At 38.6% G+C, this 15,659-nt stretch overlaps 1 protein-coding gene across 2 annotated transcripts; it reads left to right on the forward strand.

Annotated features, from left to right (window-relative positions):
- The first annotated feature begins 161 nt into the window (after nucleotides 1-161).
- Nucleotides 162-13,351, forward strand: LOC147311418 (OX-2 membrane glycoprotein). 2 transcript variants are annotated; one of them, XM_086267303.1, is made up of 8 exons: nucleotides 162-218; nucleotides 688-780; nucleotides 1,348-1,419; nucleotides 1,515-1,838; nucleotides 3,018-3,347; nucleotides 7,008-7,292; nucleotides 9,144-9,245; nucleotides 11,739-13,351. In XM_086267303.1, exons 3-8 carry the CDS (start codon nucleotides 1,356-1,358, stop codon nucleotides 11,744-11,746), a joined length of 1,113 nt encoding a protein of 370 aa, XP_086123429.1. In that variant the 5' UTR covers nucleotides 162-218; nucleotides 688-780; nucleotides 1,348-1,355; the 3' UTR covers nucleotides 11,747-13,351. The 2 variants fall into 2 exon arrangements, with proteins under 2 accessions (XP_086123429.1, XP_086123427.1); XM_086267301.1 differs by lacking the exon at nucleotides 162-218 and having other exon boundaries at nucleotides 605-780.
- The last annotated feature ends 2,308 nt before the right edge of the window (nucleotides 13,352-15,659 follow it).

Consider the following 15,659-nt stretch of genomic DNA (forward strand, 5'->3'; position numbering starts at 1 on the left):
ACTTTTTAATACCTGGGGACAAATTTAGAGAGGCAAGACTGGGATGGTTTTGGGTTGGACGTGTGCAGTGGAGGGATAGTGGAAATACTGGGAAAAGTATGCTAACTGTAGATGGAGTTGACAGGCAGGAGACGAAGAAGAAGATCTCAGCGAAGTCAATAGAAGTTTTGAAGGAGGACATGCAGAGGGATGCGACACAGGAGGATCTTCGGGATAGGGTGAGATGGAGGACACTGGAGGCCCCTAAAGGAAGCAGTTTAATGAATAAGATTTATGTATTTAGTATTTGTATTACATTCACTCGTCTCAGCCTTGGAGTAGTTTGAAAAATTGTTATGTTTTCTGATGTCATCCTATGAGGTTTTACCCAAAGTTCCAATGAAAGCCTTAAATTAATATGTTTTACTCAAACTTCTAATTTATTATAATGTGTACTTGACATCAAAATGAAACACTTGTCAGCTGCGTCCTGCAGTCCATGGTTGATTGCAGGCTTTGTGAAACCAGAAATGCACACAAAGTCCCTCCAGAGGGCGTTGTGAGCGCAAAACATGAGCTATGTGGTTCAGCCTGTTGTGGGCGCCTCACCGCAGTCTGTTGTTGGCCGGCTGGTGTTCACGGCGGAGTTTGATGTGCGCACAGTGGAAAAGAGTTGGATGAGTAAAAACGGTCTCTATCCTTTTCTAGAGTGAAGTTTCCCGAGACTGACAAATCATAAGGATGAGCGAGATGTTGCAGAGGTAGAAGATTTTAAACTGCTTGGCTTTTTGGCATACAAAGGTGAGTGATTTAGTCTCATGGGTCTATAATTTGTATATGATAGGGCTTTTGATTTATTAATCTTTTAAAGGAATTTTGTTTCATTCACTTGGTTAACAACAGGTGATCTGATTTCAGCAAAGTAGTACAACACTTATAATCACTAATTTCTTTGACGTGCAATTATCTACAGTTGTATTTAATTTGGAGTTTGAGCCGTTAGGCTTAAATCCAACCCTGAATCGGTTTAATCATCTCTACTGTGATAACTTTGCGACTTACTCAGGGTATCATCTGAAAGTCTTTGCGCACTTAATTTATAGATGTATAGAAATATTTTGAACTGCACTAAATGCTAAATGCTTTATGGGGTAAAATCTCTGTAAAAAAATGTACATTGTTGAATACAGCAGTTTAACTGGCTTTCTGAGTAAGATAAAGTGAGTTTGCCTTTTCAGCCTTCATTCTGCATCACTGGATCATCTTCTTTTTTTTTTAATTATAAGAGAGGGTATATTCACACAGGAGCAGACTATAATCATTTGTTAAATCTCAGTAACTCTCGTTTTCTCTCTGTTGAATGAGCAGTGAAGAAGATGATGATCCAGGCCTCCTATCTGCAGCTGTGTTCACTCTTGCTTATGGCAGGACGCCTACAAGGTGAGTGTGCCAAACCACGCTTATAGCATAAGGAAAAAGCTAAAGTGAGGATGTTCTGTACATCAGCTTATGATTTTCTCTGGTGGTTGTTCCAGCTAGAGTAACAGCAACCCAGCATCTGGAAGCACCGGTGGAGAAGCCTTTCACTCTGACCTGCAGTCTTTCAAAGGAGCGAGGTGAATCCCTGAGACAGGTGCGTTGGCTAGATGTCCAGAACAAGACCCTGCTGACCTACCAGCCTGGCAACAGGGAGAGTGTGAGCGGACAGCAGCACGTGGAACTCGCCCCGTCGTCTGCGAAGGACACCTCGTCTATCATCATTCGCAGGGTGGGCTTCCGTGATGAAGGCTGCTACACTTGCATATTTGACCTGCACCCTACTGGTTCAAAGCAGGGATCGACGTGTCTCACAGTGACTTGTGAGTAAGCCCATTAATGATAACAGATTAACATTAATGATCTTGGTGCAACAGCAGTATGTTATAGTTTAGGTAAATCCTGTGTGCTTGTACACATTTCTGAAGCTGTACCAATCTGTTACAGGACAGAATGAGTAGCTTGCCTGTATGGATTAAGGTACTGATCCTTTACAGCAGTGTTTCTGGCTCAGTTCAGAGACCTCTGGTGGACTTCAGTGCATTCTTCTCAGATTCCTGTAATCAACGTAATGTCTTCTGCTCCATAAAATGGCTAAAAATAAAAGTTTATATGATGCTGTTATTGCACTGAATGTAAAGTGAGTATCAGTCTGCACAGCCATAACTGAACGAAAAATGAATGAATTGTAATGCAAGCTGACCTACAGGCTTTGCATGGGTGAAAGTTCAAAATGTCTTTTTTTTTTTCAAACAAAAGCACACTAAACATGCAGGTCTCTTGTATTTAAACCACAGTGAAAATCTTCTATGGCATAGTAAGAATGGCTGCGAACTAGTTGGGAAGACCTGCTCTGGAAGCCAGTTTGAGTAATGATCCCCTTGACACAAGGAAGGAGGCAGATGTCATTCACAGGGTCAAACTGAAGAGCTCAATTGTTCTGAAGCGGAAGTAAAATGGCCTGTCAACTGGTTGATACACCATTAGTATCATCAGTGTCGTCTGTTTTTGAATGAGAAAATGTGAGATGTGCTACAATAGCTGCTGGTATATTTGAGAAATAACAAAGATTGAAATTGAGACGCCACACGAGAATCATAAAAGCCAGTCAGCTGAATGGAGTTTCCATCATTTCTGTCCTCAGTGGTGCACCATTTCTTAACTGATTTTGGATGCCTGCCCTTTGCACCCGACCGTTAACACTGAAAATATGTGAATACTGATGTCCCTAACCACTGCTCACCTCTGAACAAGAGTTGATGAGTATGTTGAAACTCAGCCAGTCATGTTAATAAAGAGCCGTGGAGCAGTGGGAGGAGGGCTCTAACCAAAAACAGCTGGTGTGGATTCCAGTGACTGGTTTCTGTTTGGGCGTCTCATATTTCTGAATATTAACATTGTCCTGTTTGCACCCTTTATCTGCCTTTTTCTTTTCTTTATCTTATCTTCTCATCCATCATTCTTTCACTGACTAGTGTTTTTTTCTCTTTTTAAATCTCCAGCTCAAGTCACCGTTGATGGTAACAAAACAGCAGTTAGCGGCAAAAAGGTTTCCCTTTTATGCTCCTATGGTTTGCCAGAAAAAGTTCAACAGATAATGTGGAGGCACATTTCTGCTCAAGGAGAATCCACGGATGTAGCCTCCTTTGCAAAACGGAGCGACCCCATGATCGAGCCACCCTACCAGGGGAGAGTCTGGCTCACTTCCTCCCTGTCTGACAGTCAGCTTACCATCCAGCCTGTTGCCATCCAGGACGAAGGCTGTTACACTTGCATCTATGAAACACGTTCTGATGGGTCGAAGACCTCCACAGTTTGTCTCTCCACCTACGGTAAACACCTGTTTTCACAGTGGGCTATTACTGGTGATGCTGTTGTGGTTCAGTATTGTAAAAGGATAATCCACACAAGAACTCAGTATTTGTACAAACCCTGAGACATCTTATGTACAATAAACTTACCATAAATCAGAAATTAAGCACAGTTTAAAAGTTTCTTAAAATAAAGTTTTGAAAATAAAATAAAATTGCTAATTGCTATAGTCATTAATTGTGTAATCTGCTCACACCAAGTGCCTAGTTAGCACAAATCAGAGGGAGTAAAAGAACAGTCTCTGTACTGTTGAAAACATAATTTTTTAACAATATGCAAAAAATAAGCAAGTCTGTGTAATATTTGCAAAGTTATCTTACAAAATTAGTTAAATGCTAATTTTGTAGCTAGCTCACCAGATAAAATGTAAACAGAAACATCTAGCCTGTTTCTGCACAAAGGTAATAAACACTGCTGGTGAATTTGCATTATTGTTTTGTCATGCAAAAAAGAAAATTTTCACATGATTCTGTGCAAAACTAATTGATAAGAACTCGTAGCGCCATCTTTACGAGCAATAATATGAATTTATCAGATTCTCACATCATTGTCCAGCCTTACCAAGCGTTAGTTTTTAGACAGATGGTCTCACATTTGATTGAAGATTACTTTGGCATACAGAGTAGTTTGTGGTCAACTTAATGACTACAAGGTGCTCAGCCCAAATCATCACCCCTGCACCACCGTGCTCTGCAGTTACATTAGGCATCTGTGCTGTTTTGCTGTGTTTGGTTCTCTCCAGGCACGGCACTGTACATCACAGCTCCGCTAAAGTATCATTTAACCAAGCGTCAGTGTTGTGGCTTGTTTGGATGTAACTCTGCAAACCTAATTTTGTTATAATAAACATTTATAAGTGTCTTTGGGGCTAAACTAATCAGCATTTCTGGAAGCTGTGTCTGGCATTGTCGATGGACAATGCCAGACAGTGCAATGTAAGATATTTGTCTTGAAGTAGTATAGTGTAGTTTATCCCATATCTGGTAAATTGTTTGGGTACTGTTATAAAGTATTCCCATGACATTTTACTGTTCACATTAATTATGTTAGTATAAAAAGCGAAATTCTTGTTTGGCCAAAGTCAAACTGAGGCTTTAACATAGCAATAATAAATTGCTTTGTGGTAATCGTGCAGTTTTACTGCTGGTGTTTTGTCCTGACAAGTCCACTTGTCAGCAGATCCCTCCCCTGCGAACTCAGCAAGGAAACAGACTGTACCAAATCGACTGTGATTGGTAAGATACTCACTTGATTTAGTTAATTCAGACTATTACAGTCTCATATTTGCTTTGTAAAATGCTTAAACCTACCCTTTGGCCCTAGAATTTAACTGGAAGTGATTGAGCTGTTCTGAGATTAAATTAAGCCCTGGACAAGTGGAAGATTTGGCTTGTTGGTGGCACTAGTTGAAATGTCAGGCGACCAATAAAGTCATTAGGAGTCTTAATCGAGGCACGCTGAACCAAATTACGCCCAGAATTTCACGCCAAATTTCCAAAGCAGTACATCAAATTGACATAGTTTGCTCTGGGCCAGCGGACCTAATCAAGGTTCCCTACCTCCCACAGAGCTATGATTTTATTTGTTGTTAGTGCGGCTGATACTTCAAAAGTCTTCAGTTTTTTGAGGCTGTGTTTTTGTAAAATAGTGTCACTTTCGCATGGAACGAAGAAAATAGTTGGAGCTAAAAGCCGAGAGAAAAATAAAGCAGGCAGGCTTTAGTGCAACTAGGAGACGATTTAACTTGGACATTTTTGGCAGGATAGACAGGTACCCCCTGGGATTCAGATAGGAATGTGCATCTTTTCTCCCAGATTTTGCCCTATGCACAATTTTATGATATCACAAGAGTAGACTGTTGTTAACACACAAACTCAGAACAGAACAGGAGTGTGTCCGTGCAAAGAATGGACCATTCGGAAGAACGATGGAGGCAGGGAACGAGGTCCTGATGCATGACTCTGTCAGTGTTTGCGGCAGACAGTGATTCCCTCTGTGCTTTGTTTCTCTCTCTCTCTTTATGCTCATTTGCTTTTCCACTTTTCTCCCATTCCCTTGCTCTCACAATTATCTCAAGAAACACACGTGCTTTTGTCTGAAACTGAACTGTACAGGACAGTAGGCGTTCTGGGTGCTGAAGCATGATTAGCATTAATGTTTTATTCTTAATGCTTATTGTTGCCAACAGGCTTCTAACTTCATTCCACTTTGGGTGTGACATAATATGGCCTTCTTTTCTCCCACTTTCAGAAATACTGTTCAACAGCAATTATAGCCCATGCAGACACATTTACATTATCTTTGCTATTACAAGTATTCTTAATTACATTAATAAAAAACATGGTACTAGGCCAGACTCCCTTTGCCTTTAGATCTGACTTCATGGTAATTCTTCCTGGTATATATTTAACAAGGTGCTGTAATCATTTCTCTAAGATTAAGGTCCATATTGACATGGCGGTATCACACAGTTGCTGCAGATTCGTCATTTGAACATCCATGATGTGAATCTCCTGTTCCACCAAATCTCAGTGCTGCTTTTTTGGATTGAAATCTGGTGACTGTGGAGGCCTTTTTAGTACAGTGAACTCACTGCCATGTTAAAAAAATGATTTAATCTTTGTGCGTTATCCTCCTGAAAGCAGACCAGCAGGGTTAGTTAAACTAGAGTGTGAAAAACATGGAATGGAGAAATGTGTAACGTGATTTAAAAGCTCTAAAGAAGATTTTTCATACTACAAGTGAAGCGGTCACTGAGTTCACATCTTCACGGCTGCATTAAATTTCTGCATGAAATTATACATTTTCAGCTTTTATATGTCACAGTTTGTGGTTTATTTAAGTTGTAACACCAGGCTTGGCACAGTATACATTAGGTAATATATAAATCTCTTAACTTACTACAAATCTCAAAAGTAATCGCCACCATGAGGGAAAAAGCAATTACAATACTTTGATTGTTTTTACGTATATATATTTGTGCCATTGTAATAGGTAACTACATAGTAATGAACGGGGACAAAAATGTACTTCCTCGTAATACATTTGCTGTTTAGGACACACGAGCATTACATTTTAAATAAAAGCCACAGTCATTCCAAGCTATGCAACACGAAGGCATTATTATGGTTTGGATTGTTGTCAGATTGATCTCAGATTTGAACCACCCTCTAAGGCTGTTGATGGGTGAAGTTTATCACGTAGAATTTGCAGAAATTGCTGAAACTGAATGCCAGATATCTGTGGCTAAATGTTTTCTTGCCAACAGAAATGTTCTGAGTTCCAGTGTATCACATTCCTTTCTCAGCCCAGAGAACAGAGAATTGAAAACAGCCAGATATTTACTTATGGATCTAAGGAGTGCAGGAATTCGCATATCTTAGCTGAACGAACCGAAAGGCTTTAAGGGTTTTATTAGATATGATTTTAGAAATTTAAATTAGCACACTTAGATGATGGAAACTAAAACAATGGACCAATTTATAGATTAAAGTAATCTGACACATGATTGATTTACCACAGCATGCTTTTCATATTTCACTGACTGCTTTTATTTTTATTGAAGCAACAGAAAGGTTTATTGCAATAAACTTGGATTTGTGTAAATTTATTATTCGCAGTGCTGCCAAAACCTCAGGTGAGCTACAAAACCACTTCTCCAGGGGTGATCGAGGCAAACTGCACCTCTGTTTCAAGGCCGCCGGCAGAGATTGTGTGGAATGTGGAGAGAGACAACCGCACCATGCACCCACCTGTGACAAAGCAGCTACCGCAAGATGATGGGACCACTCTAGTGATCAGTACGCTGACTGTCCAGTCTGGGTTGCTTAAAGACGTGTCGGTCAAATGCTTGGTGCACCACAAAGGGCTTGAGTCACCAATTGCTGTATCAATGAACACTAAGAGTAAGTTAGTGTTACTAATCCTTCTTCTTTGAAGATCTCAGCGGCTGAGCTTTTTTTGCCCTGAGCTACGTTATGTTACAAACTTAAAATGTCTTTCTGCAGGCAATACTACAACCCAGAATGAAAAAGATAGTAGAAATAGTTTTTAAATGTTCTCTAAAAGACACCCATAAACTGCATTGCACTAGTTCCCATACTTGCAGACCCATCCTCATCTTATGTAGGTCTGTTAGCCTTTTCAATTTTTTGCATAAAGGCAATCTTCACTTCATAACATGGTGAAATGAACATTTCAATACCACTCTTACCTTCATGAAAATGAAACTACAGTCAGCTGGATACCATACTTTAGCACAAAATCCAAGAATTCGATACTGCATTAAAAGATGAAACCTCAAGGGTCAAATCAAAATTGTTTTTTTAAGCTTCCTCATGGATCTTCTGAGCAGTGTTTCAATTTTCAACCCATGGACCCTGTGTATTAATATTATGCTCTGCTGAGCACAGAGGCAGTGTCCTTGGCTGATGCGGTGGAACTTGTTAGTAGATAAAGTCATAAAGACCACTGCCCTTTCTCGCTTGACCACGATTGATAACACAGCTGGCCTGCTTCCTGATCCACTCGCCAGCACCGTCTCCTTCTCATGGCTTCCAGTAACCACAGGAGTCTCTGCACGATGCCTTGCAACTCATTAAAGCAGATCCATGAATATGAGGTGCCCATAAAAATTAAAAATGCATTCAAATATAGCTCATTGTGGAGTGCTGTTAGCCCTCCAGGACTGTGGTTGGATTGTTCACCCTGTTCTGACCATGTGCAAATTTGCAGTGACTACTGAATCTCTTCTGCTGTGTTGGGGGGTTTAAATTTAGGGAAAAGCATAAAATAAGGAGGTAAAGTATGAGATAGATTTTTCTCCAGAGAAGCCTGAATTATGATACTATAAATATTTAAATATACATAACATTAAACAGTAACTTACTTCCTATCTAGGATTCACTAAATGTTCAGAATTATCATAATGGCCTTACTGTCTCTCTATTTTAAAAGTCTCAATCAAAGGAAGAAATTTGGAAGTGAAAGCTCAGATATGATGAGCAGGGGTACTGTAGAACAATGGCTGTATAAGCCCCCAAACCCCCCAAAAACTCCACAATGCATGCCATCTGTTTCAAGTGCTGGATTAAGGTATGATTTTTGCCTTTTTTTAAAGACAATATTGCACAAGCAACCTATAAAATGATAATTTGCTCTACCTACATGTCTGTTTTCATGCAGACTGAAGACAGAGCATCTTAAATAGAAAGTTACAGATGCTCATAGATGATTTGTTGATGACAGCAATGCAACTCTCCCTTATTCAAGTGTTTATGCTAAGCTAACAGGCTGTCAAGGGAGCCTCTTAGTTTACTCAGCACCTCATGTTAACTGATAAGGATGAGAGTGGGAGTGATCACCAGTTTAAGTGAATCAGCAAAGTTGCTGAGTGAATTAGTGTTTTCCCATTCTTCACCAGTATGGTTAAAAAATCTCTGTTGTGTTTTTTAATGGTCTGGAAGCTTTGGCATATGTAAACTGTGTGCTATTGTCAGGTATTTCATTTTCTGATGACCTGTGGTTTATCTTGGTTTAATGGGTCAAGAGTGGAATCAGACAGTAACTAAATTAAATCTGAGATTTAATCAGGGCAGGTCTATAGCTGCAGAGAGGCACTTTTCAGTTTAGCACAGCCCTTCGGTACAAACAGTCACAGAAATACTAACAGCAAAATTAAATTGAAGAATTATATGTTTATCTATTTATAGAGATATTAAAACAGCTGATCAGATTTCTGTATTTTTCCCTTCCAGTCGGGACGGCGCTCACCATCCTGATCTCAGTCACTACAGTAGCAGCTCTGTTAGTTCTGTCTCTCTGCTTCTGCCTTTGGAAGTGTTTTTTGCGTAAAGAAGGTGAGTATGCCCACTGTATAACTCCAATAATGTCTCACTGTCATTATTTGAGGGTTGTATCAGGAATACATATGAAAAATCTCATGTTGATGTCCACACTCCTGTCGTTTTAGCCACCTGTCCACAGGTTTTATGTAACTAGTGGTGTGAGCTGGTCACCTCAAGTTAACTAGATTGCTTTATGTTCATAAATGCTACAAAACATGCAGTATCATTAAGAAATGAAAGCTTCAAAATACTTTTTGTTAAAACATTTGCCCTGATTTCTGATTCTGGGAGGAGACATAAATGCCTTTGTCAGAACTGGGCTCCGTGTCTGCCAAATCAAACATGCAGAGCTACACATGGTTCCCGCCCTTTGTAAACATGTGACTCAAACAGTGAACAAACTAAATTAATATTGGAAGTAAAACAGTATTTTTTATTTCAACGTTAAAGAACTGCTTGTGCACTAATATACTGTGCTCTTGATACTGACAGTCTCTTGGCTTGAATTGCTTTAAAGTTATTACACTTTCTCCACTCACTCCATCGTAATTCTCTTAAAGCCAAGAGATCATTTGAAGGTCAAGGAAATCTAATATTTGGGGCTCCTTCTCTTATTGTGGGTTTAGGCAAACTGCCTGGGTGCTTCAAAAACAATGAAGAAGCAGTTGCCAGGTGTGGTGTTCTTCAATAATAGTGTTATAATATTGAAATAATGGTCAGAAAGTCATTTCCCACAGGTCAGATATTGTGAAATGACTCCCAGTATCCACTCACGTCCATATTGTGGCATACACTGTCAAGTATATTTACTGATTTAGTTCCAAATTTGTGCCCAGAGTTGTGTAATTACCTTAATTGTGAGATTCCAATAAGATTTGTCAGTGTGTTATAATCTGCAAATATGTATTGAGTTTCTGTGTGTATAATTATATTAGTAAATGTTTTGAAAATAAAAAAAAATCATCTCTTTCAGTCTGAATACAGATTTGGAGATATGTGTACACATTTGCAAAATTACTACGCACACAGCTCCACATTACTGCACACATTCACAAGTCAAAGTGACTTTTTACGATATTCTCTTGCACATTTTGCAAATCTTATTATGCACCCATAGGTTGTAATGCGTTGTAAACATGTGCATTTTAATTATAATAACATCCCCATCGATAGGCTCTCAGTTATCACCAACTTACATAATATTTAGAAGCCTGGAGGAGCAGGAATTTATATTATATGTTGTTGTAAACTGGTTTTATTCATATCTATAAAATTACCTGATCTGTCTTGTCAGTTAGTTTTTAATCTGTAAACTCTGAAACTAGCTTTTGCTTCTAAACAGTATCTCACTTGTCTTTAGTCAACTTGTGACATAAATGCTACATTTACAATATTGAATATATGAATGGGAAAATGGGTGCTGAAGCTGCTGCACTCAGTATTTGAGATTCCAGTTGTATTTAATATTATCATTAACCGCATGGCCTAGGGGTAACTGCAGATTCACTTTGTGATGGTGGAGAGGAAAAACTCCCCTGTAGCTGGAAGTGCCTTCTGGCAGGACCAGGCTCAGAGAGAAGAAGGTATCTGCCTCAGTCGATCAGTGGAGAGGCAAAAAGAGTGAAAGGAGCAGCACAAAGCACAAAACCAACAAAAGAGTATGAGAGTGTAGACAAAAATGAATGACATGCACTATAAAGACTGAGAGTGAAAGACTTTTTTAATTTCAAGACTAGAAACTTCTAAAAGTCTCTGGTTCTCTCAGTTTTTTGTATTATTTGACTTTTTATAAGTTTCTATATTGATTCCATCTGGAAATGGGTTTCATAACATCCTCCAAGTTTAGTTAATATTTACAGTTAGGACTGAACATCGATGGTATGATATTCCTGCTTCATTGTCCTGTATCTGCACTCCATCTGCACTTTACTGACAAATTTAAGAGCTGTTTTCCGTCTGTGCAAGAAGGAAGTCCGAGTATAGCAGTTCTGACTGAATAAGGAAATCAGCCAAAGCCAAAGAAGTCAAAGAAAACTTTACAGACAAGACTTTTACAAAGAAAGATCTGATGGAACCAGTTCATACACTGAACAAAGTGAAGAGTTGGACAGAGACTAGGTTCTGCAGTTTTCCCACTTACCTCATCTTATTATGACAGGAATGATTTATGGTAACGAATTTTCCTGGAACTTGATTTTAAAAACTCTGATTGCAATAAAACTATATTGTTTAATTTAATAATTTGTAATCCAGATATTATTACATATACTGTAAAAAATCAGTGTGATAGTCATTTCATGTTTTTTAAAACCTGCATGATCAATCATGTTTTGTCTTTTGACTTCGTGCCTCTGTGTTTTTTAGCATGTAGTACCTTTCCACAGTTAAACTGTTTCAGACTTTTTTCTGAAATGTAAATGTTAAATATTAGAAAAACCTTTATTTTTATACTTTATAATGCATTTTTAGATATTCTTTACTCTCTCCTTGTACTTTTGTTTTCAGCTGATTGATCGTAAACAAATGAGAACAGAGGCTGACAAGAAGATATGCTGGGAGCCAGCCTTGCAGAATTATTTCCCTGCATTATCTTCGTCTTCATCATCATCATCATCATCATCATCATCATCTCGGTACAAAGGGAAGATATTCTGACACACCTCTGTAGGATGTTCAGTACAATCCTATTTATGAGCACCAAATGGACAACACTTAACTCTGCTCTGCTGCTTCTGATATAATCTGCCAGACTGTCCTCACATGGTGTCAGTGAGAAACTCTTAAGCAGATCTCGCTGTCGTTCTCTGTGTGACTCTGTAATTGAATGAATCGATGCCCATGCATTCCTGAACCAACAGCAGCGTCTCTGTGCGGCAAATTAAAGTACTTGTTTGATAGCACATCGCCTGTCCTCAAAACACTTTCCTCTTTTAGACTCTGAGTCTTTTACCTGGTCTTTAAAGAAAGAGTGCACTGCTATTTTATATTTTTCATATTCAGCATTAGCAGAAACCAAATGTGTATTTGTATGTATCCATGCTGAAATTAAAGGCAGTAAACGCTTTATGTTTTGAAAAACGTATATATATAATTTTATTTTAAAACAGTGAAATTATATTAAATATTCCAAGATTTCGCTGCTCAGCCACGCCTGCACTGCAGAGATGTACTAACATTTTGGGTGATTTTTGGACAGTAGGAAAGAAAATGCCATCCCTTAAATAACCAGCTAACTGTCACTATGAGCTGATACTTATTCTTCCTCTGGTACCTCAGCTGAAGACCCTGTCGCTTCAGTGTATTGTGATAGTTGGGTGGGGCCATCGGTAGTATTAGATGAACTAAAAGGGCTGCATACTGATTCCTTGTTTATGTAATATCTATTACAAACTTTTCTACACGTTTCAAAGTCTGTTTGTGTTTGATGTGTGTGTGCATGTGTGTGTGTGTCCATGTGTGTTCGTTAGAAGTTGAATTCCACGGTCAGATGGCTTGAATCAATTGCCTGAGGGAGCAACAGTAAAACCTTTTTTGGTGCCCCAGAAAGGAATGCGTGTCTTGTTCGATGCCTCCATCCTACAGTCATGGTTAGTGGTTTGAAAAATTGCTTGAGAACTTCACGTTAAACACCCAAAGAGAGACTCCACTCCTCTAAATATTTTTGCTCTGGATCAAAGTGGTACCTGCGTGCTTATATGATCAGCAATGAATTACAATGGCGCTTCTGAGTATTACTGTGTTTGTATGTGCAAAGCGGTGCTTTTAAAATGTTATTTCTCTGTTGAAATAATATTTCATTTCAAAGCATATGACTTGCATCTCTCAGTTATTTTCTTTGTAAACAGACGAGCAGCATGAAAGTTATTAGAGTTTAAGATCAGCACTTCATTCAAAAGCTACAAAAGCATTTAAGTAGTACTTACCTGTATGTGGAGTTTGAGCATACACAGTGATCAGAAACACATCATAATTCTGAAAGTGGGTTCAGATTTTTTTAATAGGAACGCAAGGTAGCGTCCAACAGGAAAAAAAAAATCAAAGGATGCACGAATGACTATTTACATATGTAAAGTTAATGTAATAAATGCAACAAACAGAATAATAAAAGTGTTTAAAAATGCATTCAGACTCTCACTGTCATCCTTTCAGCCTTTTATCTCAACTTTGTGCATTTCCGACTATTTTTAGAAAAGCATCACATTCCTTTCAGCTGTGCCAAACCTGGTGGCCAGATGCTTTTTTTTTTAATCCCAAGCCAAGTTGTGGTGGACATTGCCGAGGAAATAATCACACACATATTGTGCACACTTTTACTCAGGGAGTCTGCTAGCCATGTCAACTGAAAGATAACATTTACTATTTATGCTTTCTATTAGATATACGTTTGTGTATTTAACTCAGCACCTGTATAAAGACAGCATAAATTCAGATCCGACTGCATCTGGATTTATGTGAGAAGTGTAACTAAAACAGTGCTTTAATTAAGCAGATATCAAAATAGAACCAAGCTAAAAGATTATGTTATTTCTTTTGCTATAATGAATAAAAATGCTTAACACCAGAGTGAAATCATTCAAATGTAATAGTTTTGCACTCCTAATTGATCCCTGCTCCCGTATAATCCCCTTGGAGACATCTGTATTTTTAGCAAAACCACATGCTTTAGCAATTCTTAGCATTTTTTTTACCCTGTCAAAAGGTTTGTTGCACAGCTGCAGACTTCTGCCAGACAATGATTAAAATCGCACAGTTTCTAAACCTGTAGTTGTCTATTTGCATTTGGTGGGAGAGAATGTGTTTGAATCTGCATGTGAATGTTTATAAGGTGTTTCTCAGGTCATTCGTTTATGTGAAATCTAAGCAGTCTAGGTGCATGTTTGTATGTGTAAAGTATGTGATACGCGTGTTGTGCTGTAGTGAAGTGGTACGGTGGGGTGATGGAGTGGGTTAGGATTATAAATCTGCACATACTGCTGAAAAAAAATTAAACAAATACTTATTGTATCCTCCCCCCCTCTCGGGAAGGCCGTGATATTCCTCTCAAGAATACTTCTTTTTTTTTTTTTAAATTGAAAATCCCCGTCTCACTTGTCATTTTTCCAGATCAGTTTCCAAGTTTAAACATAATGTAAAAGCTTCTTGTGTTTCTTCACTTCACTAATATTCATTATGTATTAGAAAATGTTATGCTCGGACGTCACAGATGTTACTCTCATCACTTTGGAGGAAGATGACACACACTCTGCGTTTCTGCACACATTGTGGGAGGTTTTTTTTAAAAGCTGCTTTGATGCAGAAGCGTCCACAAACTCGCTTTGTGACCTCAGAGGCACCTTCTAATCTGGCCTGTTGCAAGCGCTGCCTTCGCACTGCCTCCGTGTGCGCTGTCATTTTGCAGGGGCTTCGTGAATCAGGGCTTTGTCTAACCGAGGGAAAATACAATTACCAATGTGTGTGTGTGTGTGTGTGTGAGAGAGAGAGAGAGAGAGATACACGGAGAGAGAGAAAGAGCATGCACAGAGCGCCTGTGTGGGCTGTGACAGCCAGACACCGATGGTGAGAAGAGAAAAATTCCATTCACAGACAGAAAGTAGTTTCCTGACTCATCTCACATATTGATTAAGAGTTGCATAGAACATGTAGGCTATATTTCAACTTCTCTGGGTCCTCCCCCAAGTTATTCCACTGAGAATAATGGAAGAAAAATGGGGCACATTTTTCAATAGAGATTTTTTAGTGAACGGTGGATTAGAGCATCAGGATTTACAACAGAAGGAACATAATAATCCATAAATTTGGGAGTTTTTCTCGTGTGACATGTGTGTGTGTTGAGCAAGATCATGAGTGATCAGTAATTTAAGGTTTCACAGTTATCACTTTGCAACAGCAGTGAATTCGCTTTAAAGGGTGGGGAAGCAGTTTCCTGTTTCCAGTCCTTCAACTGAAAAGTGGTGACCTTAGAGAAACTTGCTCTACAAATTGGGATTTTCTTCTTGATTTGTTGGTCAGAACCTGTTTTTCCATGTAAAATGTGACAGCAATGACAGTGTCGTTACACACTTTGATCAGTGTTCCAAAATGTAGGTTTTTGTTTTGAAGAAGTCTCCGCACATGTCACCAATTTTAGCAGACTTGTTTATTAGCACGTTAATAGCCTACGTTTTAATTATAGAAGAAAACAGCTTCATATATCACACTTCTAACCAGGCTTAAGAAAATAAAAATATGAAGGCAAGGCCTCTGTGAAAGAAAAAAAGAAACTATTTTATTGCAGGCTTTTTTTTTTAAAATATTTCTGTAAAAATTGATATATAGTTTTTTGGGTTTATTTAAGAATTTTCCTTTTTTAGTAAAATGCGTCAACCTCACACACCCTCATAAAATGATCCCAAGTGGCAAAACCCCTCTTATGTGGAATTACTCCCG

This window comes from Aulonocara sp. 'chitande type north' Nkhata Bay, linkage group LG16 (genome assembly GCF_057382095.1).
Source record: "Aulonocara sp. 'chitande type north' Nkhata Bay isolate Kocher_YH1m ecotype deep benthic linkage group LG16, A_spYH_male_GT1.1, whole genome shotgun sequence".
Lineage (NCBI taxonomy): Eukaryota > Metazoa > Chordata > Actinopteri > Cichliformes > Cichlidae > Aulonocara > Aulonocara sp. 'chitande type north' Nkhata Bay.